The sequence below is a fragment of the Acartia tonsa genome, chromosome 11 (assembly GCF_053477335.1).
Source record: "Acartia tonsa isolate MP-2025a chromosome 11, ASM5347733v1, whole genome shotgun sequence".
Classification (NCBI taxonomy): domain Eukaryota; kingdom Metazoa; phylum Arthropoda; class Copepoda; order Calanoida; family Acartiidae; genus Acartia; species Acartia tonsa.
The window spans coordinates 47,391,864-47,419,500 of NC_137270.1; the positions used below are offsets into that span (position 1 = coordinate 47,391,864).

At 38.6% G+C, this 27,637-nt stretch overlaps 3 protein-coding genes and 1 long non-coding RNA gene across 5 annotated transcripts in view; 1 reads left to right on the forward strand and 3 right to left on the reverse strand.

Annotated features, from left to right (window-relative positions):
• Positions 1–1,086, reverse strand: part of LOC145332790 (uncharacterized) — a 14,629-nt gene extending 13,543 nt beyond the window's left edge. For both annotated transcript variants that reach the window (XM_080177846.1, XM_080177847.1), the window contains exons 1-2: positions 942–1,086; positions 253–326 (exon numbers count right to left, since the gene is read on the reverse strand). In XM_080177846.1, the coding sequence (XP_080033972.1) occupies positions 253–326; positions 942–999 (132 nt within the window). In that variant the 5' untranslated portion in view covers positions 1,000–1,086. The remainder of the gene's footprint in view (positions 1–252; positions 327–941) is intronic.
• The window catches only part of LOC145331339 (astacin-like metalloprotease toxin 2), a 174,578-nt gene that overhangs the window by 83,934 nt on the left and 63,007 nt on the right, over positions 1–27,637 (reverse strand). The window lies entirely within an intron of this gene.
• The window catches only part of LOC145332791 (bolA-like protein DDB_G0274169), a 32,037-nt gene continuing 20,942 nt past the window's right edge, over positions 16,543–27,637 (forward strand). Inside the window, exons 1-3 of the mRNA XM_080177849.1 lie at positions 16,543–16,654; positions 19,290–19,369; positions 19,950–20,029. Of these exons, the coding sequence (XP_080033975.1) occupies positions 16,618–16,654; positions 19,290–19,369; positions 19,950–20,029 (197 nt within the window). The 5' untranslated portion in view covers positions 16,543–16,617. The remainder of the gene's footprint in view (positions 16,655–19,289; positions 19,370–19,949; positions 20,030–27,637) is intronic.
• Positions 21,040–23,393, reverse strand: LOC145332089 (uncharacterized). The gene is made up of 2 exons (XR_013884022.1): positions 22,409–23,393; positions 21,040–21,606 (listed from the first exon to the last, which is right to left on the reverse strand). It is a non-coding gene; the product is annotated as an uncharacterized LOC145332089 (long non-coding RNA).

A 27,637-nucleotide genomic window follows, 5' to 3' on the forward strand; every position in this document is an offset into this window, starting at 1 on the left:
CTTTTCATATGTCCAGGGAAAGTTAATAACTATTTTAGGGGAGGGTAACAACTTCTCCTAAGAAAAATAGCCACAAGAAAAAAAATACACCCACCAAAAAATTTGTTTTCAACTTTTAAAAAAATTTATATAAAAAAACAGGTTTTGCGATTAAACTCCCCCTTCCTCAAGTGCCCCTAGAGGCCTCTAGAGGGCGAATCCGCTAGTTTTAAATACAATAATTATATCTTTTTACTTATAAAATACTTTTACCTGATAGTTCTGATCCAATTCCTGAGTGTTGTTTGTACCAAAAGAGTCCACATGTTCATCCACATTTGGATCACCTAATAATTATGTAAATTGGTAACGTGAGAGAGTTTATACTTATGAATCCAGTTAAACCTGCCATTTAGTACACAATCATTATCTTTTAAAGGGTATCCTCAACTAAGCAAAAATCAACCAGTAACAGTCAATCCCCTTGCTGCACCTTAATCGGTTAGGGGGTAGGGGTGTTCAATACCCCCCTCTATAATCTCAACTAGCATTAGAGCTAGAGGGCTGAAAAAAATTTAATTCTAGTTTCAAAAAAAAAATTTTTGTTTGGGGAAAAGAGTAATTTCTTCTTGGGGAGGTTGGGGTTGTCCCACTCCCCAAGAAAATAGCTTAAAACAACTGTAGAACCAGTAGGTATATTCCCTTAAAAGTAGACCCAAGTAGGTACAGCAATTACTTTTTGCTTACATAAAAAGAAAAGAAAATTGTAAGGGTTATATTTTTTTGGGGGGTGGGGGATTGTCCCAACCCCCCCAAAAATAGCTAAAACCACCAGAGGACTAGTAGATATATTCCCTAAAGAGAAGACCTCAATAGGTTTATTGGTTACTGAGATCTTAAGCTTTAGACAGACCGACATCATTCTACTTGTTATTATAAATATTTTGTTAAAAACATTTTACCTATGACAATGTTAGCACTAACATTTAAGTAGAGTATAATCCTTAGAAAAAGTCTCATTTTTTATATACTCAACGTTTTTTTTCTGGAAAGTGAATTATAGAACTAACTAGAGACAATTTCAAATTTTATAATGAAAACTAAATTTAGTACACATGTGTTCTAAGAAGAAGGATTTCAGTTGACTACATTTAATTATTTATAACTATAAAGAGGGATTCTGTATTTTAGTTTTATTTTCTGAATGAATCCATTTTTAATTTTATACACAAAATAGAATGAACAATTTCATATTTTGCAACCTTTACAAGTGAATATTTAATCTATAAAAACTGTTAAAACAAAAGTTGTTAGGAAATGATTATTTGAATATTTTCTAAATTAAAAAAATATTTTTACATCATAAGCATAAAATTTGAAAGTTAGTAGATATAGATCATCATAACTAGTTTTGCTTTGTTAATTTACCTACTCACCTTTCAATTTTAAAAAGTTTAATGCTGCAAGTGAATGCCAAAAGTAAACTTACTAAAAACTTTTTAAAAAATTAAAAGTTCTGCCAGATCTACCAATATTTTACTAAAGGGGCAATCTTAAGAATGGTTAAGAGGAAAAAAAATTAAAATTAGGATTATATCTTTGTAACAAGTTTATACTAAAAAAAAAAAAAAAATGCACTGGCTTCATTCATGTGCACACGTTCTCTACTGGTGTCTGTTATTCTCACTCAATCCCTGACTCATTTTTTTGTGAATTTGCCAATTTTTTGAATTTCTTGCTTATTTTTGTAAAATTTGAAGATTTTGATTTGTTATATTAAATGTAAAACTAATACTGCTATTGAGTAAAAAAAACATTTATTGAAATTGCTTTAAGGAATTGATCTAACTTTAAGATATGAAACTAACAAATTAACGTTACAAGTAAAGATGTTAAATATGGTTCCTACTGCTGCTTTGTCAGGTGTATAACATAAAAGTTAAAAGGGTTGGTTATCTAAACAGCATTTGACCATATACATCAAATTAAGCTAAATTTGGTTCAGAGATGTACCAAAATATGATCTCATAGGCTATCTTCAGGTTAAACTAATAATTTGACTATAAATTATTTTTACCAGCATATTTCCTGTTTTTTAAGTCCATTGTCTCAATAAATATCTCATTCTATTTTATAAATTAGTAGGCTTTTTTTTGTCCATAGCAATCTCACAAACTGATGTTACAAAGGGCATCCCCACCCTTCTAATATTATATGTCCTTTCCCCCCCCCCCAAAAAAAAAAATATATTTTTTAATTGTTCTTTTTTAAATTCAAATTGGAAAGGGGTCAACTTTCTTCCTCCCACCTTAAGTGCACTTAGAGGCTTTACAGGGCCAAAACTGGTAGTGTAATAGAGCAATTCTGATGTCCTGACAGACCAAGTGTATCTTCACAACAAATTAAGTAATCTTTGCCAGGGATCTAAAGGCTGATAAATTCATGTACATCACCAATGACAATACACAAAATTATACTCTCTGTAGATTTAAATTTAAGATTTACTTGTTGACATTTTTTAAACTTTAGTTGTTAAGCAAATCAAGAAAAAGTTATTACACAACTTTGGGAACTGGTGTATTAAACAACCCATTGTCCGCTTTCCCTCCGAATCTTTATCATATTTCAATTTTGATATTATTTTTTGTCATCTTTGATAATCCAAAAATATTTTAGTTGTTTTAATACTCCAGCACTCCCAACACATCTTATTTTTATTTATTAATTCAAATCTATGCATTTATGGATAAAAGCAGTCTTGTTTAACATAAACTTGTCTCTGCTTTCTATGACCTTTGCCCTGGGAAAATATTAGAAATGGAAAAGATGAGTGAAAACCCCCCAACTAAAGTAAAAAAAGTAAGTAAAGGTAGGAAATTATCATCTCTCCAGAAAACTTGTTTGATATATGATACTATATAGGAAGATGATTAAAGTCCCTCAACAGATTATGATGTCATACGATAAAATAACCAATGAAAGGCCAGCATGAATTTTACCATTGGTCGATTACAGTGTGTACTGGCCTCTCATTGGCTAATCTATCGTCTGACGTCATAATCTGTTGTGGGACTTTAATCATCTTCCTATATTGCAATGCCCAGCAATTAGGTGTCCAACCTAAATTAGGCTATTCATTTTTTGCAAACTAATATTATTATCACACCCTTATCTTGTTTTAAAATCTATCAGAATATCCTTTTCTACAATTAATGTCACAATTAAATTAATATACATATAAGGCACGTTAGAATTGTCATATCAAATTCAAACTTAACAGTGAAAGCTAATAAATTTTTTTTAAAAACATGACATCAGTTTCTGTGCAGTCATTCAATCCTTGGCTGTAAGGGAGTTTTTAATTCTTATTTTATTGGGGAGGAGGGGAGAAGTTGCACCACTTGCTAGCACGGATAGTGCTTAGTATGATTTTAAAATTGATTTATTGTCTCCACATGTGAACATGTGATAACAAATATAAACTTGATTTTGTTATGCGTGGCCTTTTTTAAAACAAGGATGACAACATCCATAAAAGGAAGCTCTGAAACAGTAGGACAAACGGACATTAACACTTGTATAATGTCAGAACTGAATAATCAGAATGCGAATGTATAAGAGTCAAAGCAAAATTGTAAGTCAATTTGTTGAAAAACTGCTTGATACAGGATAATGTTTATGGACATACTTACATTTTTAGGACTTGAAGATAGAGTTGCTTCGCTTATAATATTGTACTTTATTGTCCCAGGAATCAGTATACCAAAAAACAGACAAATCGGATAATTAGGTCACATACAAATTTGTTGTTAAAAACGTATAAAAAATCAACATGTTTAAAATGGACATACGGACATTCTGGTAATGATTATAGAATTGCTACGCTTTCTAACTCGTACCTAACTATTACAGGAATCACCATGCAAAATTTGAAATCGATAGGACAATTCTAACATGCCTAAATTAACGGAAAAAGCTATTTTAAAAAGTAAAAAAATCAACATGTTTAAAATGGACGTACGGACATTTTAGTAATGATTATAGAGTTGCTACGATAATCGATAGGACAATTCTAACATGTCTAAATTAACGAAAAAAGCTATCCATGACGGACGGACGTAAGGACGGACGGACCGACCCTAATTATTGAAAAGCTTCGGTTCTAGAAAATCCAACTGTACATTATGGTGTCCCAGAAAAATGTAAATTTCGAATTTTTTTTTATAAATTTTGAAATTTTATTGCATCAGAACTATGGCTTCATGGTGCTGCCAGAAAAGGTATTGAGTAGAATCAGGAATCAAAGTCCGTTTAAAAATGTCTCACTCCTAGTCCTGAGAAAATCTCAAAATCCTCTAAAAAATTGCAAATTCTCCAAAACCCCTAAAAATGGTGGGTTTTCTGTTTTTTCTCAGCCTTTACCTAACCCAACCTAAACTAAGAGAAACTGCAAAAATTCATGTTATAGTTGAAATTAATTTGTATAGATTACTATACAAATATACTATAATACTATACATCATTTTTTCTCCTTTGAAAAATGTAAATAATTTTTATATTTCTTTTATAATCATAATAGGACGACATTTTAGATTTGCACTCAAAAGTTAGAAATACAGAAAAATGAAAACTAGATGAGATCAAACATCCTTATAATAAATTAACAGGATGTTTGTCTGTCTGTTTGTTCGTACCAAAGGATCTTGCTAAACGCTGAACAGATTGGGTTCTCCTTTAGTTTCTCATAGGTCCCAGGAAGGTTCATAACTTTTTTTTTTTGGGGGGGGGGGAGGTTTATCACTTTTCCAAATAGGAATCGCACTTAGATAAAAATTACCCCTATCTTAAATTTTTTTAAAGTTTAAAATAAAAAAAAAATTGGGTTATGGAATTAAACTCCTAGAGGCCTCTAGGGTCTTAGCTTCTTGGTTAATTAAATAAAGTAGCAACGATTTTTTACGTCCTGGGGGTGATTTTGGGCTATCTTATCCTCTTACCTAGATGCCAGTGACGAAACTCCTAGAAATAAAAAGACAATTATCTAAAGTAAAAGAATAGTTATTTCTTTCATCGTATTATAAACGGCTTTCCGCGGATAATTGATTGTACATTTTTATATTCGTAGAAAGCTGGATGTGATACGATGCTAGACATAGTTTTTTTTGTATGGATGAGAACCGGTTATTATCCACCGGATTCGAATGAATACGAGAAAAATATATTCTATTCTATTGAATAAAGAAATTAGTTTTCTTAGTTGGCTTGTTTGTTTATTATAATCGTCAATATCAAAGAATCGATTGAATTCTCTTTGTCTCAAAGATCCCTTGTTGGTTTAAGGCTGTTTTATGAATAAATTTTAGATTATTCACCTGTTTTCATTGTCACCCCAGCCCCTGAGGCTAGAAAAATATGAAGGGGGGGGGGGGGGGGGTCGGAGACGCTCACTCTTATTATGAAAATACTAAATAAGATAAGATAAAAATCTAAAGCCTTGAATATGTCTATCTATCTATCTATCTATCTATCTATTTATCTATCTATCTATCTATCTATCTATCTATCTATCTATCTATCTATCTATCTATCTATCTATCTATCTATCTATCTATCTATCTATCTATCTATCTATCTATCTATCTATCTATCTATCTATCTATCTATCTATCTATCTATCTATCTATCTATCTATCTATCTATCTATCTATCTATCTATCTATCTATCTATCTATCTATCTAACTATCTATCTATCAATCTATCTATCTATCTATCCATCTATCTACCTATCTATAAAATAGGAAGTTACTAAATAACATTTGAGAGCTTGAATGTTCAATAAGATTTCAAATTAAATCAACACATCTTTATCATATATACTTCTATATACTTCCATCTATCTATCTATCTATCTATCTATTTATCTATCTATCTATCTATCTATCTATCTATCTATCTATCTATCTATCTATCTATCTATCTATCTATCTATCTATCTATCTATCTATCTATCTATCTATCTATCTATCTATCTATCTATCTATCTATCTATCTATCTATCTATCTATCTATCTATCTATCTATCTATCTATCTATCTATCTATCTATCTATCTATCTATCTATCTATCTATCTATCTATCTATCTATCTATCTATCTATCTATCTATCTATCTATCTATCTATCTATCTATCTATCTATCTATCTATCTATCTATCTATCTATCTATCTATCTATCTATCTATCTATCTATCTATCTATCTATCTATCTATCTATCTATCTATCTATCTATCTACCTATCTATCTATCTATCTATCTATATATCTATTTATCTATCTATCTATTTATCTATTTATCTATCCATCATCTATCTATCTATAAAATAGGAAGATACTAAATAACATTTGAGAGCTTGAATGTTCAATAAGATTTTAAATTAAATCAACATATCTTTATCCTTTCTATCTATCTATCTATAACTGAAAAAAAATTGAAAATCAAAACATAAACACTGAAGATATGGAGAAAAAAAAAAATAGCTTAAAACCTGCTAGAAAACGGCCCGACCGCCATTGATGTTTGATAGTTAATTGTGCTCCTTAATGAAGGAAAAATTTTCAAAAATTTCAGCATTCTATCTTTTATAAATCCCAATTCCCCCATAGGGTTACAGACAAATTGAATTATACTAAAAATGGTTATATAAATGGATTTTAACATGGATGTTGCACCTGAGTTTCATGTTCTCTTAAAAATGAAAGGGGGGGGGGGTTTAATGCAACCATCTCGTAATCAGTGACACACCCCACCCAAAGGCGTGTTAGGTTAGAAAAAACCCCCCGCAGAAACGGTTTACACAGGATGTACTGGGACCTTATGGTGGTTTCAGAAAATGCTTTCCCTAAATTGAGTTAGTACCTTCCCAAAGTAGAAAATTTTAAAATTACTTTTGGTGATTAAATATTACTTTCATTTTTAGACTACCTTAACCTAACCTGCTTTATTGTCTTATTTTGTCTTTCATGTTTATCATGCAAATTCCCTGACAATGCAGTTGAAATGTCAGATATTGGAGCTTTCTAAAAAGGTCTCTAACATTTTTCTAGCTCTAATACTTTTTTAGATATCTTTTTTCAAAGTATTGCTGTAAAATCATCTTTTACTCAGCAAAAAGTTGAAATATAAAATTAGTTATTTTAGAGTAAATTACATGTATCTTCATATAAATCACTATAATTTTGCTCCAAATTGACCAAATTGGACAGTTAAGGTGCCTAAAACTATCTACATTCAATGGACAATCCAAATACACACTTTTTGAGACTTTATAAGTCAACAGGAGAAGGCTAAAATGAAATATCAAAGAAACAAATGTAATTTAATTTTAATTAAAAATAACTATTAAGGCATTTTTAATAATGTAAAAGGAGTATTAAGGTACAAGAAACTCATAATTAATTATGATTTATTATTTTTAAAAATCTCAGCACTAGTTTAGAGTACCTAATAGTGTTTATCAACAAAAAAATGTGGCCTAAGAATAAATTGTTTCTTTTATTATATGTGAGATCATCCATAAAAGTCTTTTAATTACTATGTTTTTTTAGTTAAGATGGCAAAAACTAATTTTGTTTCATAAGGTTATAAAAAATCAAAAAAGCCAATCAACTATTCTTATAAAAAAATACTAGAATTAGTAGATTACATTTGTAACCTGCTTGGAAATGATTAAAATTCTAACCAATTTTTGGTTTATTTTCAATGTTTATGTCTATTTTTCATAAGATATGTTTTTATTGGTTCAAAATATCAGATGATTGTGATTTATTGGCTTTCTAATTACAAAGTGACAACTTTATACACCATAACTTACCTTAAAATCCTTTCTAAAGTCGATTAAATTTCAATTTATTTTAAAAAATAGGAAATATTTTTTCCTTTAGCATTTTAAAAAATCATTTTAGCCTTCTCCTGTTGACTTATAAAGTCTCAAAAAGTGTGTATTTGGATTGTCCATTGAATGTAGATAGTTTTAGGCACCTTAACTGTCCAATTTGGTCAATTTAGAGCAAAATTATAGTGATTTATATGAAGATACATGTAATTTTCTCTAAAATAACTAATTTCATATTTCAACTTTTTGCTGTATAAAAGATGATTTTACAGCAATACTTTGAAATAAGATATCTAAAAAAGTATTAGAGCTAGAAACATGTTAGAGACCTTTTTAGAAAGCTCCAATATCTGACATTTCAACTGCAATGTCAGGGAATTTGCATGATAAACATGAAAGACAAAATAAGACAATAAAGCAGGTTAGGTGAAGGTAGTCTAAAAATAAAAGTAATATTTAATCACCAAAAGTAATTTTAAAATTTTCTACTATGGGAAGGTACTAACTCAATTTAGGGAAAGCATGTTCTGAAACCACCATAAGGTCCCAGTACATCATGTGTAAACCGTTTCTGTGGGGGGTTTTTTCTAACCTAACACGCCTTCGGGTGGGGTGTGGTGAGCAAATGGCACTTAGAATTCGAATTTCTTGGTACTAGAAGTTTCAAAAATGATTATTGCTATTATTTAACATGAATTAAAACAAAACTATGTTTTAAATAGTTGATTCCTACGTAATTGATGATGAATTTACCCTGAAAATAGGCAAAAAACGGCTGAACGGCTGAGCTGCCAGCCGTTACTTTTCCAACTTTTTGTTCGATTTAGGGAAAATAGAACTACCAAGGATTAATCATGCAAAAGTTTAGATCGAAATTCGAATTCTAAGTGCCATTTGCTCACTGATTACGAGATGGTTGCATTAAAAACTCCCCCCTTTGCCCCGGGCTAAAATAAAGAAACTGCACCTACACTCCCTTTACCACATCCCCTACTCTGTTACTAGATGAACGAACTGATTAATAAGCGAGTTTTATGTTAGCAACCTGAAGTAATGACAATTTTTCCCTTGTCATAATATCCACGTATAGTCTATTCATTGTTTAAAGACATTATCCAGAAAATTTTTAGCTGGAAAGTTCGGATGATAAAAGAGCAACTTATTAAACTTTCACGGTTACATAGACGTACGTCTAAACCTTAAAAATAGAGTAGCTGCTCTATTTTATTAGTAATTTTGCACCACTTCATATTTTAACAAAAATTGTACACTTTCATAAAAAAATTAAAATTGTAAAACTTAACAATTTTGATAAAAATATATTTTAGCATTTTCAGATATTTTTTCTTCAAAATGCTTATGATAAAAATATCAGTAAGAAAAATGTCTGGATTTGTTGGTAGGTATTATTTTTGTATATCATGATTTCTATGAAAATAACAGGATGTATGTCTACCAAAGGATCTCGCTAACCGTTTAACTAATATGGTTCTCATTTACAATGTAGCTTCTCATAGGCCAAGGGAAGATTTTAAACTGTTTTGAGGGAGGAAACTACCACCCTCCTCCCAAGTGATAGCAATGTGGTAATACGGCAACAGACGGACGGGCAGTTTACAGAATTGCTACGCAGTGACTTATCATAACAAGCCTTCTGCACTAATCCCATTATATCACCATTCACCTCATGACCGCCGGTGACCCCGCTGTCCAGCGGTCAAACTGGCCTGCCTAAATATGGGGAGGGGCACAGACACGCAGCTATCACGCGCCCCTCACGCAATTATACAACCGGGAGGCGCTGCCTCCCCTTTTACCACAGCTACCCCCGCAGACTGTCTACCGCCGTGGGCTAAGCCCTTGTGTCCCACACCCCCTTCAAACCTAACCTATTGTTATAATCTGTTGTATATATATAGTAAACATCCATTGTAAATATTATTCAGTTAAATATATAATTTCTGTATGACTAAATCCTGCTAGTTTGTTTTGGTAGAATAATTCAAGGCTAAGGCTCGTTGGACTCAAACTCGCAACCGGTGAGCTGAAACGTGTCGGCTTACCACATCTTGGTGTCAGCGTGTTTCAATCGAGCCTTACAGAAATTAGCCTATTCTACCTCTGATTGGACCCTTTGGCAAGTAAGGGGACAGTCAGCCGCCAACTGAGAAGCCAACTGACCCGTGAGACGGCCTTTTTAGGTCGAATTTCCATCATTTGAACGCAATGTGTAGGCCTTTGGCCTACGGCAAGCAGATTTAGCCTGCTAAAAGCGCCAGTTACGGCGTTTTTTCCGCACCGTGTAGGAGTAGCGCTAGGTGCGCAGCCACGGTAATCGGATAATTTAGCTCAAACGGCTACAAAACTGAGTTTAAATTGACAAGCCCCAGGACACCCAGGCCAAACCTACGAGACGGACAGCTAAGTGCTGGTCTCCCTGAGAAGGCAATGTGTGGCTGCGAAGCTTCAGCACACAAGTAAGGCCTACCACTGCGACGGATAGCAGAATTTGAGCCAAAGGCACGGCAGGACGGGACATTCCCTGCCGCTGCCTCCCAGGATTCGAACCCAAGGCGCTGCAGGACGGGCCATTCCCTGCTGCCATCTTTCGGGATTCGAACCAGCGGCGCTGCAGGACGGGACATTCCCTGCCGCCGCCATCCCTCTGACCCTTGCAGGACGGACATTCCCCTGCTGCCAGTCCTTCAGAATCACACCTAGAGGACTGTGGGTGCGTGGGGAGTTCATCCCACTCCGTGGTGTCCCCATCGACCGGGAGACAGCCGAGAGAGAGTTGAGTTACGAGGGGCCTCTGCCAGGCCCACTGCCAGAGCAGCCGCGTGTGGTTGAGAAAGGCACGCACTGGGTGGATGCTGCGCTAAACGCCCATAGGGGGACCAACCTGCTAGCCTCGGGGTTGCCCCCAGTGCCCAAGGTTTCTCTGGAGAACCTGCCAACGACGTTTCCTGAGATTGCCAGCCCTCCAGAGCCGATCTTCTCCGCCGACACCTTCATCAACGGCCAGCCGTGTCCACCTGGCCCCCTCTACCTGGGGCCCCCAGCCATTCAACCGGCCAAGTCCGAGTCCAGGCCCGTCAAGTCGCGGTCTGATGCACCCGGAGCCACGCTCAACCCCCAGGAATCAGCCTCTCCCGGCGCCGTGCCCGTCAAGTCGTGGCCGGACGCCTCCGGAGCCACGCATGGCTCCGATGCCTCAGCCTCTCCTAGCGCTGAGCCCGTCAAGTCGCGGCCGAACGCCCACGGAGCCCAGGGTGGTCCCAGCGCCCCGGCCTCTCCCAGCGCCGAGCCCGTCGAATCGTGGCCGGACGCCCTCGGAGCCACGCCTGGCTCCAACACCTCAGCCCCTCCCGACGCCGAGCCCGTCAAGTCGCGGCCGGTGGATCCCAAAGCCGAAGCTGACCCCGTGCCAGCCACGTACAGGCTAAGCGCTGTCACTCCAACTGATGGCCAACCACCCCACCTCCGTACGGCCAAGAGGGTGGTCTTGCCTGGCCGCGGTGTCATGGCTGTCCCTGTTGAACTAGTGGGGCACCGTACTAAGGATGCCATCCAACTATCTGCCCCAGAACAGAGGTTTGGGGAGGATCTTGTCATCCCACAAGGCCTGTATGCCCACAGGCCTGGCTCCGCCAGCGTGTTTCGAGTGCTGGTGGTAAATGAAAGGGAGATGCCCCTCTTGCTGGACGCCGGCCTCCCCGTGGCTGGGGAGCTGGTCAAGCCTGACATTTTGGAGGTTTCTGATAAGCCTCCCCCTCGTATTCATTCGTTCCAAGAGCCTGTTGAGCCCCCAGATATGCAGGAGCTGTGGGAAGCCCTTGAGATGGAGGAGAACGAATTTCTGCACAAGGACCCCCTGCTCAAGAAGGAGGTCTGGACCATGTTATCAGAATACAGGGACGTCTTCTCAAACTCTACCCCCGGCTGCACTGACGTAGTAGAGTTACAGCTGCGCCTCAAACCAGGGACCCAGCCGATCCGCCAGAGATTTAGGGATCTGAACCCGCGGCAGGAGGCTGAGCTGGAGAAGCAACTGGACACCTGGCTGCAAGAGGGAGTCATAGAGCCTTCAGACTCCGCCTGGAGCAGCCCCCTGGTGCCCATCAAGAAGAAGGACGGGAGCACCCGCTGGGCAGTCGACTACAGAGCCCTCAACAAGTGCCTTGAGCTGGACAGCTACCCCTTGCCCAGGATCCAGCAGCTGGTAGAACGATCGGGGGGACACTGCGTCTACAGTGCCTTAGACGCGGTGGCTGCGTACTACACCATCCGAGTGTCCGAGGACAGCCAGCCCTGCACCGCCTTCACCACCCCTAGGGGCTTGTACCAATGGAAAAGGATGCCCTTTGGCCTCGCTACAGCACCATCTGTTTACTCCAGATTTATTGCAGGGGTCCTGAACCCATTAGGCACGGCCAACCTCCAGTCATATCTTGATGACGTCCTGACCTTTCACCAGGATACCTGGGCCCACCTGGCTAGGCTCCGGGAAGTCTTGGAAGCCCACCGCAGGGGAGGAATCCGCCTCAAGCCAGCCAAGACCAAGCTGTTTCGAGCCAAAGTGGACTATCTGGGCCACACCCTCAGCCGCGAGGGGATAGCCATGCAAGAGGATTATATTGACCGCATCCTGGACTGGCTGGCCCCCATCACCCCCAAGGACTTGCTGGCGCTCCTGGGGTTCTTTGGATACTACCGCCTGTTCATCCCAGAGTATGCCGACCTCACCTACATGATGAATCGGCAGAAAACGGCCAAGACACTGACCTGGACGGCTGAGATGGAAGCCCAGCTGCTACAGCTCAAGGACAAGTTTCGCCAAGCCCCCATCCGAGCGCCGCCCAGGTTTGACTTGCCGGCTGTGTTCCAGCTCACCACAGACTTCAGCAGCCGCGCCATCTCTGCCATCCTCAGCCAATGCCAGGACGGCAAGGAGAGGCTGATTGCCGCCGTGGGGCGCAAGACAACCGACCCCGAGACTCGCTACCCGTCCTGGAAGGGAGAGATGGCCGCCATCATGTATGGAATTCGGAAATTCCACAGCATCTTGTCCTACCGTAGCTTCCAGATCAACACTGATTCCTCAGCCTTGCTACAGATGAAGTCGCTGAACACATCCACAGGGATGGTGGCTCGCTGGCAGGAGGAGCTAGCGGCCCTAGATTTCACTGTCTGCCACCGTCCTGGCACCCAGAACACCAATGCTGACGCCCTCAGCCGCCGGGAGGACGTTAATATGCCGACAGCTACCGCTGAAGAATTAGCAGAGCAAGCTGAGTACATTCACACCCTCTGCCAGCTAGGGGAGCCCGCAGCTGGACGGCCCTCTGCCGCACGACTGGACCCGGCTAGAGTGTTAGAGGCACAGACACAGGACTCCCTCTTGCTCCGTGTCCGCCAGTGGGTGGCCGATGGCAAAGCCCCAACTAAGGCTGAGCTGCGCGGCAAGGAACGAGACGAGCAGCAGTACGCCAGCCGCTTCGCAGCCCTGGGACTCGACGAGCAGCAGTACGCCAGCCGCTTCGCAGCCCTGGGACTCGACGAGCATGGCTGCCTCACCACCACTGACCAGACCCTGACAGGAGAGAGAACAAGATACCTGCTGCCTTCGGCCCCCCAGCAGGACGCGTTCTTTCTAGCCCATGGGACCCCCATGGCCGGGCACTTTGGAATGGACGGTACTATTGCCCGCGTCGCCATGCATTTCTGGTGGCCCAACCTGTCCCGTGACGTCCGCCTGATGGTTCAGACTTGCCCTGAGTGTGTACAGAAGGTTACCAAGGAAAGGTTGAAGTTAGGGATACACGTGCCCTCCCGCCAGGGGTATCCACAGCAAGTCCTGTTTATTGACCTGTTGGGGCCGCTGCCAGAGACCCCAGCCGGGAACCGCTACATCCTCACCTGTCAGGATGGGTTCAGCCGGTTTGTCAGCCTCTACGCCATCCCCAACAAGCGCACTCTCACGGTGGCTGAAGCCCTTCTGCACCGCCACCTGGCCACGTTCGGATGTCCCCTGAAGATCCACTCCGACAATGGGATGGAGTTTACCGGCCAGGTATTCAAGGAGCTGGCCTCCAAGCTCGAGATTGGCCTGACACATCCACCGCCCTACAACCCGCAATCCAACCGAGTGGAGAGGTTCCATCGGACGCTCAACACAGGCATGCGGCTGTTCCTAGACAGAGACGACAACAACTGGGAGCCACACTTGCCTGCCATTGCCTTCGCCTACAATACCAAGGCCTGCAGATCCATGGGCGTGACCCCGTTCCTGGCCTACTTTGGGAGAGAGGCCAAACTTCCGGTGGACATGGTGCTCCGGCTGCCAGACACTGAGTATGCCTCGGTCCCAGCCAACGTCCAAGCTCTCCTGCAACGCTACCATGCCGTGTACGACGCAATCCAGCAGCGAGAGGAGGGAACCATCCGGAGGAGCGCGGCCGCCTACGAAGGCACGGCCAAGTACGAAGTTGGAGACCTGGTCTGGTATCTGGCCCCCCGCCTGGTGCCAGGGAAGGCAGCCAAGATTACCAAGAGATGGACTGGCCCTTGGAAGATAGTGCGACAAGCCACAGACGTCCATTATGTCATCAAACCTGCCTCTCCAACAGCCAAGATCTCAGAGGTCACCGCGCATGTAGGCCGACTGCGCAAATACACTGGAGATGTAACTGCCCATCAGATTCCAACAGACATCCAAGGCGACCTGGACGGCGACGAGGACGCCACCGAGCTGCCCGCCGGAGCTGCGGCGCTGCCAGCCAGTGACCCAGGACAGTTTCCAGTGTACCAGCCAGCAGCCGCCGCCCCACAGCCTAGCGGCCAGGATCGCGACCCTGTAGAAGAGAACCTGCAGCACCAACCCAACGAACCACCGCCGCCGCCGCCAGCTCCAGAGCCACCTAGAGATGCCATCTGGAACCCTGATACTGACATGGAGAACCTGCCGGCCAGCAGCGAGCCTGCAGGAGGAGAGGCGGCCACTGAGATGGAAGAGGCGGCCCCAGAGGACGAAGCTGAAGCGATGTGCCCCCTGCTGATGACAGCCGTCCCCATCCGAGTGGGAGCTAGGAGGCCAAGTAACCTGGACCAGGCAGGCGCCCCCATGGAATTTTACGCGCCTTCCTCCATCGTTATTCCCCCCTTGGGAGCCTCCAGAGTTAGCCTAGGCCTCCGTGTCCAGCTACCCGCCGAGACAGAACTAGTCCTGCAGACAAGGCAAAACTTCCAACGACGGGGCCTGGCCGTCGCCAACCCACGGCTGGAAGCCAACCGGGAGTTGACAATGTTGATATCCAACCACAGCCAGACAGAGCAGCGAGTGTCCCGCGGAGCCTGTATAGCCAGAGCTATCCTCCACCGAGCTGTGCCCCAGGAAGATGTTGTCCTGCGCAGACAGAGGTTGCCGTATCCCCAGGTTCAAGGCCTGGTGGCTCGGGAGCCCCGCAGCCCTTGAAGGGGAGGTTGTGGTAATACGGCAACAGACGGACGGGTAGTTTACAGAATTGCTACGCAGTGACTTATCATAACAAGCCTTCTGCACTAATCCCATTATATCACCATTCACCTCATGACCGCCGGTGACCCCGCTGTCCAGCGGTCAAACTGGCCTGCCTAAATATGGGGAGGGGCACGGACACGCAGCTATCACGCGCCCCTCACGCAATTATACAACCGGGAGGCGCTGCCTCCCCTTTTACCACAGCTACCCCCGCAGACTGTCTACCGCCGTGGGCTAAGCCCTTGTGTCCCACACCCCCTTCAAACCTAACCTATTGTTATAATCTGTTGTATATATATAGTAAACATCCATTGTAAATATTATTCAGTTAAATATATAATTTCTGTATGACTAAATCCTGCTAGTTTGTTCTGGTAGAATAATTCAAGGCTAAGGCTCGTTGGACTCGAACTCGCAACCGGTGAGCTGAAACGTGTCGGCTTACCACAGCAACTCTAGAAAAAAAATAACAAACACAAAAATATTGTTTAACTTTTTAAACTAAAATTGAAAAAGTGATGGGGTCGACACCCCCCTTCCAAATTCAAGTGCCCCAAAGCACCTCCTTAAGTATACTGTAGTAAGGTTTTTTTTGTCTGAAGCTTAAGTTCTCAATTTTTACTTTACTCCTTTTTGGGGAAGCTTCACTTGTCCTTGGATGGTTTAGGCTACTTTGATTAAGATCTCGGTAACCGTTAAACCAATTGGGTTCTACTCTTCAGGGAATATACCTTCTGGTCCTGTGGTGGTTTTAGGCTGTTTTCTTGGATAGTTGGGACACCCCTCCCCAAAAATATAATTTTTTTTGTGAACTCTTACAAATAAGCAGGGTGAGGAAACCCCGTAATAAAGGATCTAAAGGGAGAGGATAAAATAAACTTTTCTGTAGATTAGAATTATTGGATTATAAGTTTAGACGCTAATAGTTTGGAATTAACTAATAAAAATACCCAAAGTTTTCGAGTCTACAACTAAAATACCTAACGTGTTCATAAAACTTTGGGTACCAGTTTAATTTGCAACCTGAATAAAAACTCTATTATTCAGGACCTATAGCTTGAACTATAGAAAAGAATAATAACTCTATTATTCAGGACCTTTAGCTAGAACTATAGAAACTATCTAGAATAATAACTCTATTATTCAGGACCTCTAGCTGGAACTATAGAAAAGAAATTGACCTAAATATTTTCTCCTGTTCATCTTCAAATTATAAATGAATCTTACATGCATTCTGTGCCCAAGAATTCGGAAACACATTTTAACCCTTAACGGTCGGGGGGGGGGGGGCGTTGAACGCCCCCCCATCCGGTTTTTTCTATCTCATTTTCTGTGTGTGAAAGATAAAGAGCCCAAACTGCTTGACTTTTTAAGTATGGGTATGACACATAACTGAGAGTTGGAATTTTTTGAATATCTCCATCCTGGCGGGCACAGGATGCCAGCAAACCTGGCAGGGTCATCCAGGTAAAGAGCAAACATATTTTTTTGACTAAAACAAAGCATTTTATCATACCAAAATATTAAAAAATCCTCTAGTAGTACATCCTTATATAAAATAAAGGTGTTCAAGTCACTTTCAGGTTCCAGGTATGATCCTGCAGGTCCTGATCCTCCAGGTCTCCAGAAATCTTTAAAAGGCTCCTGTGGCCGCAATTTTTGACTTAGAGACTTCAAATTTTAAACTTAAGCTTTTCTTACATGTCTACATAACGTATTAAAATTTCATGAAGATCCGCCGCTGTTTTCCCGCCGACCGCCGACTGCGGCGGCTGGCAGCTGCCAAGTACAGCTGCGGCCGCTGAAATTTATATTTTGATATTTCTAATGTAAAATTTACATAAAGATAAACATTTTCTGGAAAAAAAAATTTTCTTCTAGCTTCAAAAATAAGAAAATTACAGCCGTTTGAAATTTTTAAGTAAAAAAAGACCTAAACACAAAGGTTGTTAAATAAAAGGGTGAAGGAAGCGAAAATTGACTTAGACTTATAAAAGGTCGGAAATTCATTATCAAACAGGGGACTTGCACAAAAAAATTTAGCCCTCTAGCTCTAATAGGAACTGAGATAATAAAGGGGGGCGTTCAACGCCCCCCCCCCCCCCCCCCCCCCCGACCGATTAAGGTGCGGCAAGGGGCCCGACTGTAAAGGGTTAAGGTAAGGAATAGAGATTTTTACAAAATGATATATGTATGTAAGATGGTATTCTTTTAACTTATGTTTGCAATCAAACTTGTTAAATCCACTTCATGCAACTATCCATTTTTCAGGGGTGGGTCGATTTTGGACATTTTTTTTCTGAGGCCAAAGCGGGGATCTGCAAATTATTTGTATGAGTATAATACACCTCTGGATGATTTAAAATGTATCTTAAGTCTTAAAACCGCTGACGACCAGACATTCAATTGTATAGCTATTTATAAATGGGAGTCAAAAATTTATTAAATCAGAACTATGGCTTCATGGTGCTCCCAGGAAAGGCATTGAGGAGTAGAATCAGGAACTTTTGACCGTTTCAAAAATTCTCGTTCCTAGCCTGAGAAAATCTAAAAATCTCTACAAATTGGACAATTCTCAATAAACCTTTAAAAAATGTGTTTTTTGTGATTTCTAAGGCTAGGAACGAGATATTTTGAAACGGACAGAAGTTCCTGATTCAGCTCCTCAAGGCCTTTCCAGGGAGCACCATGAAGTCATAGTTCTGATTCAAAAAAAAAATTAATGTCATCTTTGCATATTAATAGGTAATCAAATAGATTTTTTAGTGGTCGCTTTCTAAAACTCAATTTTTTTGTCTAATTTCGATATGAACCCGCCCTAGCACTGTATATTCTGCAAAATTGACCCAACTAAAGAGGGGAGTAAAAAAAATAAAAATATGTTGTTGGGGCGGGGGGGGAAAATGTAGAAATTATGAGAAATTAAAACATACAGAAAAATAATTTTGCAGCAGGGGAAAAAAATGAAACTTGTGCAGAATATAAACCCCTGCCCCTATTAGTATTTTTTATGTAGGTAGTTGTTGTAAGTGAGAGCTTTTAAGACAAGAAACCTTTGTTTTATGTAGGTAGTTGTTGTAAGTGAGGGCTTTCAGGACAAGAAACCTTTTTATGTAGGTAGTTGTTGTAAGTGAGAGCTTTCAAGACAAGAAACCTTTTTATGTAGGTAGTTGTTGTAAGTGAGAGCTTTCAGGACAAGAAACCTTTTTATGTAGGTAGTTGTTGTAAGTGAGAGCTTTCAGGACAAGAAACCTTTTTATGTAGGTAGTTGTTGTAAGTGAGAGCTTTCAGGACAATAAACCTTTTTATGTAGGTAGTTGTTGTAAGTGAGAGCTTTCAGGACAAGAAACCTTTTTATGTAGGTAGTTGTTGTAAGTGAGAGCTTTCAGGACAAGAAACCTTTTTATGTAGGTAGTTGTTGTAAGTGAGAGCTTTCAAGACAAGAAACCTTTTTATGTAGGTAGTTGTTGTAAGTGAGAGCTTTCAGGACAAGAAACCTTTTTATGTAGGTAGTTGTTGTAAGTTAGAGCTTTCAAGACAAGAAACCTTTTTATGTAGGTAGTTGTTGTAAGTTAGAGCTTTCAGGACAAGAAACCTTTTTATGTAGGTAGTTGTTGTAAGTGAGAGCTTTCAAGACAAGAAACCTTTTTATGTAGGTAGTTGTTGTAAGTGATAGCTATCAGGACAAGAAACCTTATTATGTAGGTAGTTGTTGTAAGTTAGAGCTTTCAGGACAAGAAACCTTTTTATGTAGGTAGTTGTTGTAAGTGAGAGCTTTCAGGACAAGAAACCTTTTTATGTAGGTAGTTGTTGTAAGTGATAGCTATCAGGACAAGAAACCTTATTATGTAGGTAGTTGTTGTAAGTTAGAGCTTTCAGGACAAGAAACCTTTTTATGTAGGTAGTTGTTGTAAGTGAGAGCTTTCAAGACAAGAAACCTTTGGCCAGGCACAGACTTGTTAATGAAGTTCTTAAAGAGGTTTGTATTTCTACTGAATACTAGTATATGGGCCTCTAGGATCTAAGGGTATGTAATCAAAGTGGTACAGGAGGGACAGAAAATAGCTTTAAACCATCCAAAGGCTTAAATCTACAAAGTAAAATGGCATAAAACCAGTTAAGGACATATATGGAGCTTCTCTAAAAAGGAACAATACATCAGTTCTGTAGTTATTGAGATCTTAAGTTTCAAACAAAAAATCATACCTACTACTTTATATAATAGGATTTAACTAAATCAATAGAGGAGGAAGGGGTTAAATAACTGTATGTCTCCAACCCGTGGACCGTGGTTACTTTCCCTCACTCGAAATTGCATCAATATAATTCTATTTTAAACCTAAAGTAGTACATTTTTTTGTCTGAAGCGAAGGATCTCGCTAACCGATTAGGGAGAGAGTATTTCCGCCCTCCCGAATTTTTTTTTAACATTTCTTTTCAAAACTCAAATTAAAAAATGAAGGGGCAGTTGACTTTAACCCCCTCCCAACTTAAGTGAACCTAGAGGCTTCTAGGGGGCCTAGCTGTTAGTGTCAATAATTTTAAGACATTTATTTTAGGAATTAAGCAGTGGTGTACACGCCCTCTCCATCAATGCCTTCACCCCAGAACAATGGGAGAAGGGAAGACAGGTTGAAAAGTAAGTATTTACAGAGAGAGAGGGGGCAATGGGCTGTTTATTACACTAGTCCCCAAAATTTCACAATAACCTTTTTATTATTTTATTTTTATTTTTTTTTGGGCTATTTTATTTAGTTGAGTGTTCAAACGTTTCAACGACTAATTTTAATCTACAGTAAGGTTAATTTTGTGTGTCAACATTGGGGATGTACATCAATTAGTCGGCCATTGTCTTATCCCTTTAGATCCCTGAAGTTTTTATGGCAGGCCACTTAAGGCAATATACGTCGGACGATAAATTGTTGTACCGTATCCAAGATTATAGACAAAATTTTCGCTTCTTCAGATTGAAACTATCTTTGGGATCGTTTGGACATTCAACTTAATAAACCAACCAATTAAAACTGAGTAATAGTACCTACTAAAAGTTTTCTCTTGGGAGGTTGGTGGTACCCTCCCCCATAATAGTTATAGACCTTCCCAGGAACTATGACGAGCTATCCTGTAAAGGAGAACCATATCGGTCCAGCGGTTAGCAAGATCCTTTGGCACAGAAAGACAGACTCTTTAACATCCTGTTACTCTAGCATATCCTTATAATAAAGTAACAGGATGTCTGTCTGTATGTTTCTACTGAAGGATCTCGCTAACATTGTAGCTTCTCATTGTTCCTTGCAAGGTTTTTAGCTATTTGGGGGAAGGTACCACCACCCTCCCATGAGAAATCGCCAAAAATAAAAAAAATACCCCCCTGCGAATATGATTGAAAAAAAATATGATTGAAAAAAAACAGCTGATTTTAAAAACTTATTGAAAAATAAGAAAACATTTTCTCGTATTCATTCAAATCCGGTGGATAGGAACCGGTTCTCATCCATACGAATGTTTTAATTTAAAAAACCGAAAAATCTATGTAAAAGTGAAAAAGCGAAAATGTGAAAAAAGAAGATTTAGAGTAATGTGATGTTCGACTATTGGCTTTAAGAAATAATACTTTTATAGACAATTTTAATAAATTAACAAAAGATAAAAAGATGTGGAAAGAATAACTTTATTTTAAACCTTTTTAATGCAAAATTCAATATCAAAATATTACAAGTGGCATAAATTTTAATATCTAAATTTAAGATAACCCTTCTTTGGGCACCAAAGTAAACTGTTAATAAAGAAATTAGCTCAAAATAGGCAGTTGAAAATCTTTGAACATTTAACTTTTGGTTATTGTGCTCAGTATTTATTCGTCGGCAATCGTTAGATCACCAGACCTAGTGTAATTAAGATTTTATTTAAATTATCATAAGAGGTTTTTCCTTACTACAAATCACATTGAATGGTTCTCACTAACTGCCTGTTTATGGTCCATGGTTTCATAGTATTAGCGAGTGTTTCTTACATTCAACAAATTACAATTTTTACACATAAAAATACATAATTATTAATTTTATACAAAAATATTACAAATATATATATCATAGTAGAATATGTATAATAAATGATGTTGTGATGAATTTTCTTTGTTTAATTTTGATAATTTCATGTAAATCATTGGTCTCATGGTATGGTTCGTTCTTGTTGGAGCTGTTTATAAGGTGGTGGCTGAAACATAAGAGACATATAGAAAACTCAAAAGGATGATTAAGTGTATGTAATAACACTTTAATACAAATATATCTCTCGTTGATTATTTGCTACATTGTGTAAAGGACCAAAGTATTCAAGTTTGAGTCTACTCTATAATTTGGGGTGTAACAGTCAACCCGGTTTTTTCAAAGTTTTCATTCGACTCATGCCTCTAAACACATATTAGCAATTAATCAAGTTTTCATTTTCCTTTTAAGCCTTCCTGTTTTCCTACGTACCTAGCCGCGGCACGCGCGTTTTTACTTATTCTTAATTATTAAAAATTAAAAACATTTAAAAATATTTCAGTATTCTTACTATTTCAGACTTTTAATAGAAGACAAGTAAATTGTAGAGTAGCCCCACCGTGAGGATCTTTATAAAATATGGTGTAACTTATTGAACTCAGAGCGACCAGAGGGGGAGTAAAAAATGGGGTGGGGAAAAATCATACGGACAATGTTCGCCTCTGACGGAGAATAAGGGTACAGGATAAAAGTGCGATCTTTTCTCTTTACCTCCGTCAGACGAGTTCAAGAAAAAGGGAAGTTTTTTAGGGGGAGGGGTAAGCTTCTCTTTTTCCCCTACCTGGTTGAAACCAGCGAACGACATTACTCAGTTCTTTTTTTTACGAGTTTGCAGTGAAGAGATAATTCTGTCGATCAAAAATGAAAGTTGTATTTGTTTTGGTGGTAAGCCTTTTTTTGTAAAATAAAATAAAAAGAAAAATTGAATTTTATTTTTGGTTGATTTCCTTATTTGTCCCAAAAGATGTTACCTGTAACAAAAGTTGTAGTGTTGGTTTGAAGATTTAATTCTATGATGAATTTTGTAGCATAGCAGCCAAATGACCCATTGTTGGTTAGCAGTACAGGTTTAAACCTTTACAAAGAGAAATTTTGTATTGTTAACAAATAAAAGAATTAGAAAAAAAATCGTAGCAGCATCTCTTGGCAATATAACCTAAAATAATGTTAGTAGCGTTCTCTCTACCTAAATATGTTTTCTCGACCAATGTTGTGTAACCTAAATAAAATTTTATAATTATATTATGATGATTTTTCGTCGGAACCTGTTTAAATATATGTTATACATGTATATATAAATCTAAGAAAATATAAAAATTTGTTTAGAAAAATATCGGAGACGTGGTGTGTTTATCTGTATATCTAAAAATAAAAAAATAAAAAAATATTTGGTTGATTAAGACAGGGTCGTAGGCGTACAGAGAGAAGTTTTCAACCTAGATTGAACAATTATATAAATATAAAGTATATGAATAGTTTTCTTCTCCGAGCGCCGTAAAAGATTCTCTAAAATGAAATGATTATTATTATTTTGGGCGGGGAGAATTCAATTCCGACGTTTTTCTAATCTAAAATTAAGAAAAGAATGTGCTTTTTTGGAAATTGGGCAATTATTCCTCAAATTTTATATTATTTTTGACAACCATTTGAGGCATGGGGTATCTATAGTTATTTAATTCTTGTTAATTGGTTATGAATTATATTTTTGGGAAACAAAGTTAAAATTATATTTACATGGCTTTTTACAAAATAAGGGTTGTCTACTTATTACAGACATATGGACTATAATCGTGGGGATGTATATTATCTCAAGTTTTATGTATATTAAAATCAAAACATTTTTGTCTTAATAAATCTTTTAGTTATAGAGTAGCTCCGCAATCAGTAAGGTTAACGTTAATGTATGTATAGTTAGTGTTAACTATAAAAAGTTTATGAAATATGACAACTCATTCTGTTAAACAAGAGAGGGGGGGGGTTTAAATGGATTAAAAACGAGGGTGACAACGTTCATAAGTAGCGAAGCTCAAAAACTATGAGTGTTGATCGATTGTGTATTTACTACTAAAAAAGTGTTATGGAATAGAAAATAAGTCCAATAAAATATAGTAATCATATAACATTTAAAATCACGAGAGTGTAAAATTTGGGAATCGATTCAATTTTTGTATCTTGTTTAGAATAAAAGAAAAATTTTATTTATTGTAAGGCAGTCTTTCGACCACCTTAAATTTGTATCTATACTACAAAATCTAAATAATTTTTAAAAGCAGTTAAATTATTTGTCTAAAAGTCTTTAGTTTTGACACATTGTCGGGTTGGGAGTATGCTATATGTGAAGTAATCTTGATTACATTTGAGCCGCGATTCTCCTAACAATTGTTAGATTTTGCCTTAAAGTGATTGTGAATCAAAAACAAAAAAATCTTAAACAAAAAAAATAAAAAAATTGTAAGGTTAAATATTTCAAGTATGCTAACGATTCCTTTTTTATGATAATACACCATATAATGAATTGGCAAAAAGACAAGATAAATACAGAAGGTTTGTTACTGCAGCTAATGTATTTAAAGTGATCATGAACAAAAAAAATAAAAAAAATAAAAAATGAAAAAAACAGAATTGATGACAGCATTGATTTGAGGTAATAAAACAGACAATGTGAATAATAGAGAAGCTGTTTTAAATTTGAATTCAGGAAACTTTTATATCACCTTCTTTCTTTTGGATTCTCTATGGAAGAAAGATGAAATTTCCAGTTGTGATCGGATACTATCAGGTGCGATGATTTTGGTGGCAGAGTGTAGTATGTATTTGAGAATTGGGTGTCTTTGAAGTTCGGTGAGGTCCCCAATTAACGTGAGATTATCCTGACACCTGCTCACGACAACGTTAGCACGTTTCTTTGAGAGGTGCCAAGGATTCTGGATGTGGGGTAGAACAGTTGTTAGAATAATATTCTTGCTCTCTTGTCCCTGCACATCTTCGATGGTCGTGGAGAAGATGTTACGGCAACCTTTGGCTTCTGCTTCCGCCAATACTGTTATCTTCTGGCCTCTGTAGTAGGACAAGACACAATAAGGTTCGTTTCCAGGTTGATTTTTTACATATCTGACAACAGTGGCTGCTTCAGGGGTGCTGAATTTACTTTTGGTAGTGAGTGATTTTTGTGAAGTTTCACAATGTATCACTATTACCTCACCGTCCTTCTCACTTTTACAAACCAATTCTCCATTGTAGCTGATCTTGTTTAGGATATCCACAATTTGGTGGCTGCTGCGATAATTGTTGATGAGAAAGTGATAATTACTTTCATGCTTTGACAGAAATTTGGCACATCTAGTCATAATATCCTCTTGCTGTGTAACTATGACACTGTTAGGGCTCTGTGTAAGTTGGAGGGGATCACCAGATAATATCAAGCGGAACTTCTTTTGTCCTCCTGTGATGTTTCTGATGATGGGAACGAGAACAGTAGATTCGGGGCAAAAGGCCGCCTCATCTATTATGACATTATTGAATGTCTTAGACCATCCTTTTGCATTGGTATCAGTAGTGGGTTCGCAGGGGCTAAGATTGTTAAGACGGTGAGAAGTTAACAATGTGCAGATAATGACGTCAGCGTCATATACTTGCTTTGGGTGTGGAAGTTTGTGTCTCATGTCGCCATCTGTCAGTAAGGGACAGTAGGTTTCGCAGGTTTTCTCCACCCGTGCTGTTGGGTTGGAGATTTTTAGGATTTTTCTATCTTTGAATGTTTCGGACTTCTTCAGTTTTCCAAAGATATCCACTATAGCTGAGTTAGTAGGACACACCAGAAGAACTGTCTCTTTTAACAAAAGCCTTTGATGTATGAACTCTAATAGTGTTCGGGACTTACCAGTGCCCGGGGGTCCCATCAGTATGAAGGTGTCCCCTGGAGCTAAGTGGTTCATCTTTGTAACTGCTTCCAATTGACAGTTATCCAAACCCTTGTCAGCAGGTTCAATTTGGGTAGGTTTACCATGAGTGATGATTCTGTTGGGTAGGAAATAATTCTTTGTTGCTAGACTGATGTCTAAACTTTCAGCATCTTCTAAAACTCTGAAACCAATGGCAAATGGTGCTGTCCTAAGTGTAGGAGCAATTTGGATTTGTGTGTTCAAAGGGACATTTGGGAGATACTCTACTTTGATAGTAGTTTGTTTGATCTCGGTTACAGATATTTGAGCGGGCAAGACTTCGTCCTCTACCTTTAAGAGAACTTGATCATTAGCCTTGAGATTCAAGGAGCTAAGGGTATTCATGTCTAGATCTAAGATTAACTCGGATGTTAGTCCCAGTTTGTTTATTTTCAAGACCTTGGTTGGACAGGTTTTTAACATGAAAGTAAGATAGTGCACAAACTCACTTTTTAAAAAATGAGCTATCTTTTTCTTCCAATTATCTCTGTTAGTAGGGGTGCTCAATATTTCATAAATCTCAAAAACTTCTTTTGGTACATTCAATGACTTTGCAGTCACAGGTAAGTGAGGGGGGTGATTTATTAATTGATGTTGTAACAGCTGGTATGGGGTTAAAGTTTGAAACAAGGTTTTTGGAGGGGTGTGGCAGATTTTGGTGTTGAGATAGTCCTGCGATTCGTCTCTGTCGCGTTTTTCACAAACCCAGTGTCTGTGATTTCTAGGTTCTAGTATTTCTTCTTCTCCAGGAGGAAGGTAGTTGTTGAAGATTGTGAGTAACAGGTCATAAAGATTTTCCTCATTGGTTTGTTCGTTTATTGTTTTAACCTTCAAGGTCATATCTTTTGAGACAGGAAATTGACCTGGTACACTTATTTCAACAGTTTTCTGTGACAGAGTGTTCGGCTGTAACTCTTCACCAAATGGATAAATTCTCAGATTACCCATTTGTGTTCCAGCTGACCAGGCTATAAAGCCATTTTGGGAGTTATCAGCTACACATTTTGTTATTTTTATGTTGTTGTTGGATTTGTTTCTAATTTTGAGGTAGATGATTCGGGTGTTTTCACTTTCGGTATGGATGATGTATCTTTTATCTTGATTGTAGTGGGCATATTCTGTTAGTCCAGTTTGGTGAACAATTTCAAATTCTAAGACGGAGTTTGTATTTTTTGGGGATGAAGAAATAATAGACATGTTTTCTATTATTCTCTTATGTTGACTATCGTTGTGCGATTTGAAGTTGTAGTAGAATGTACTACAACTTCTGCACACTTTAAGGGTTTGAGGTATAACTTCTAATTTATTTTTACTGTAGATCTCTAACAGGATTGAAGTTTTTATGATGGGAATGTCTTTATAGTAAAGAAATCCATCTTCACTAAGACTGTAAGAGGGGTTTAGTGTTGTGACTTTCACTTTGTTTTCTTGAACGTTGAAGTACACCTCGTTGTTTTTTGAGTGTTCTAATTCCTCCAACGCATTGATGTATTTGATGAAAATGGTGGGGGGTGGTTCTGGTTCCTCCATTGTCTAAACAAAAAAAAATAATTATTAATTGTTAGATAAAGTAAAAGTGTTAATACATCTAAGGACTACATTATGAGATAACTAAATATTCTAGAGCAATCGTTAGACCACCCTAAAGTGTTAGTGTAATTACTAAGTTTATGTATTTTAGAGCAGTCGTTAGACCACCCTACGGTGTTAGATTTAACTACATTCTAAACTACAATATAAAAGGTTAGTTTTACCTCAGCAATGACTTGAAACTGTTTTGTATACTTGGCTGGTTTTAATTTTTATTTTAATATGTTGATTGAACTTTTAAATTTTTATCTGAAAAATAAAAAAATGAAGTCTATTAAAATTGTTTGTTAGCTGTTCAGTTTAACATATAGGGCCTAGATGAAGTGGTTAATTTTTTTTTTATGTTATATTTTTTTTTACGAAAGATGATAATTTAACATTTGAACTATATATATATTATGTAAAAAGTTTTAGTTAGAATCAGAGGATGAGATATATGTTAAAGGTTTTAGTTGGAGTCAGAGGATGAGTGGTAGCTGATTTCCTCCATTTGTTTAGTTTTCTTTAAACATGGTTTTAGTTGTATCTCTTCAGTTCTTTGTATCCCTGGTTGTTGGTTTGATTGGTCTTGGTTGCAACAACAGCACCACCAGGAGTTTGTTGTTACGTTTTCCTTTTGACTTGGTTCTCTAATTGCATAGCGTTGTGGAGTTCTGTTTTTCCTTCTGC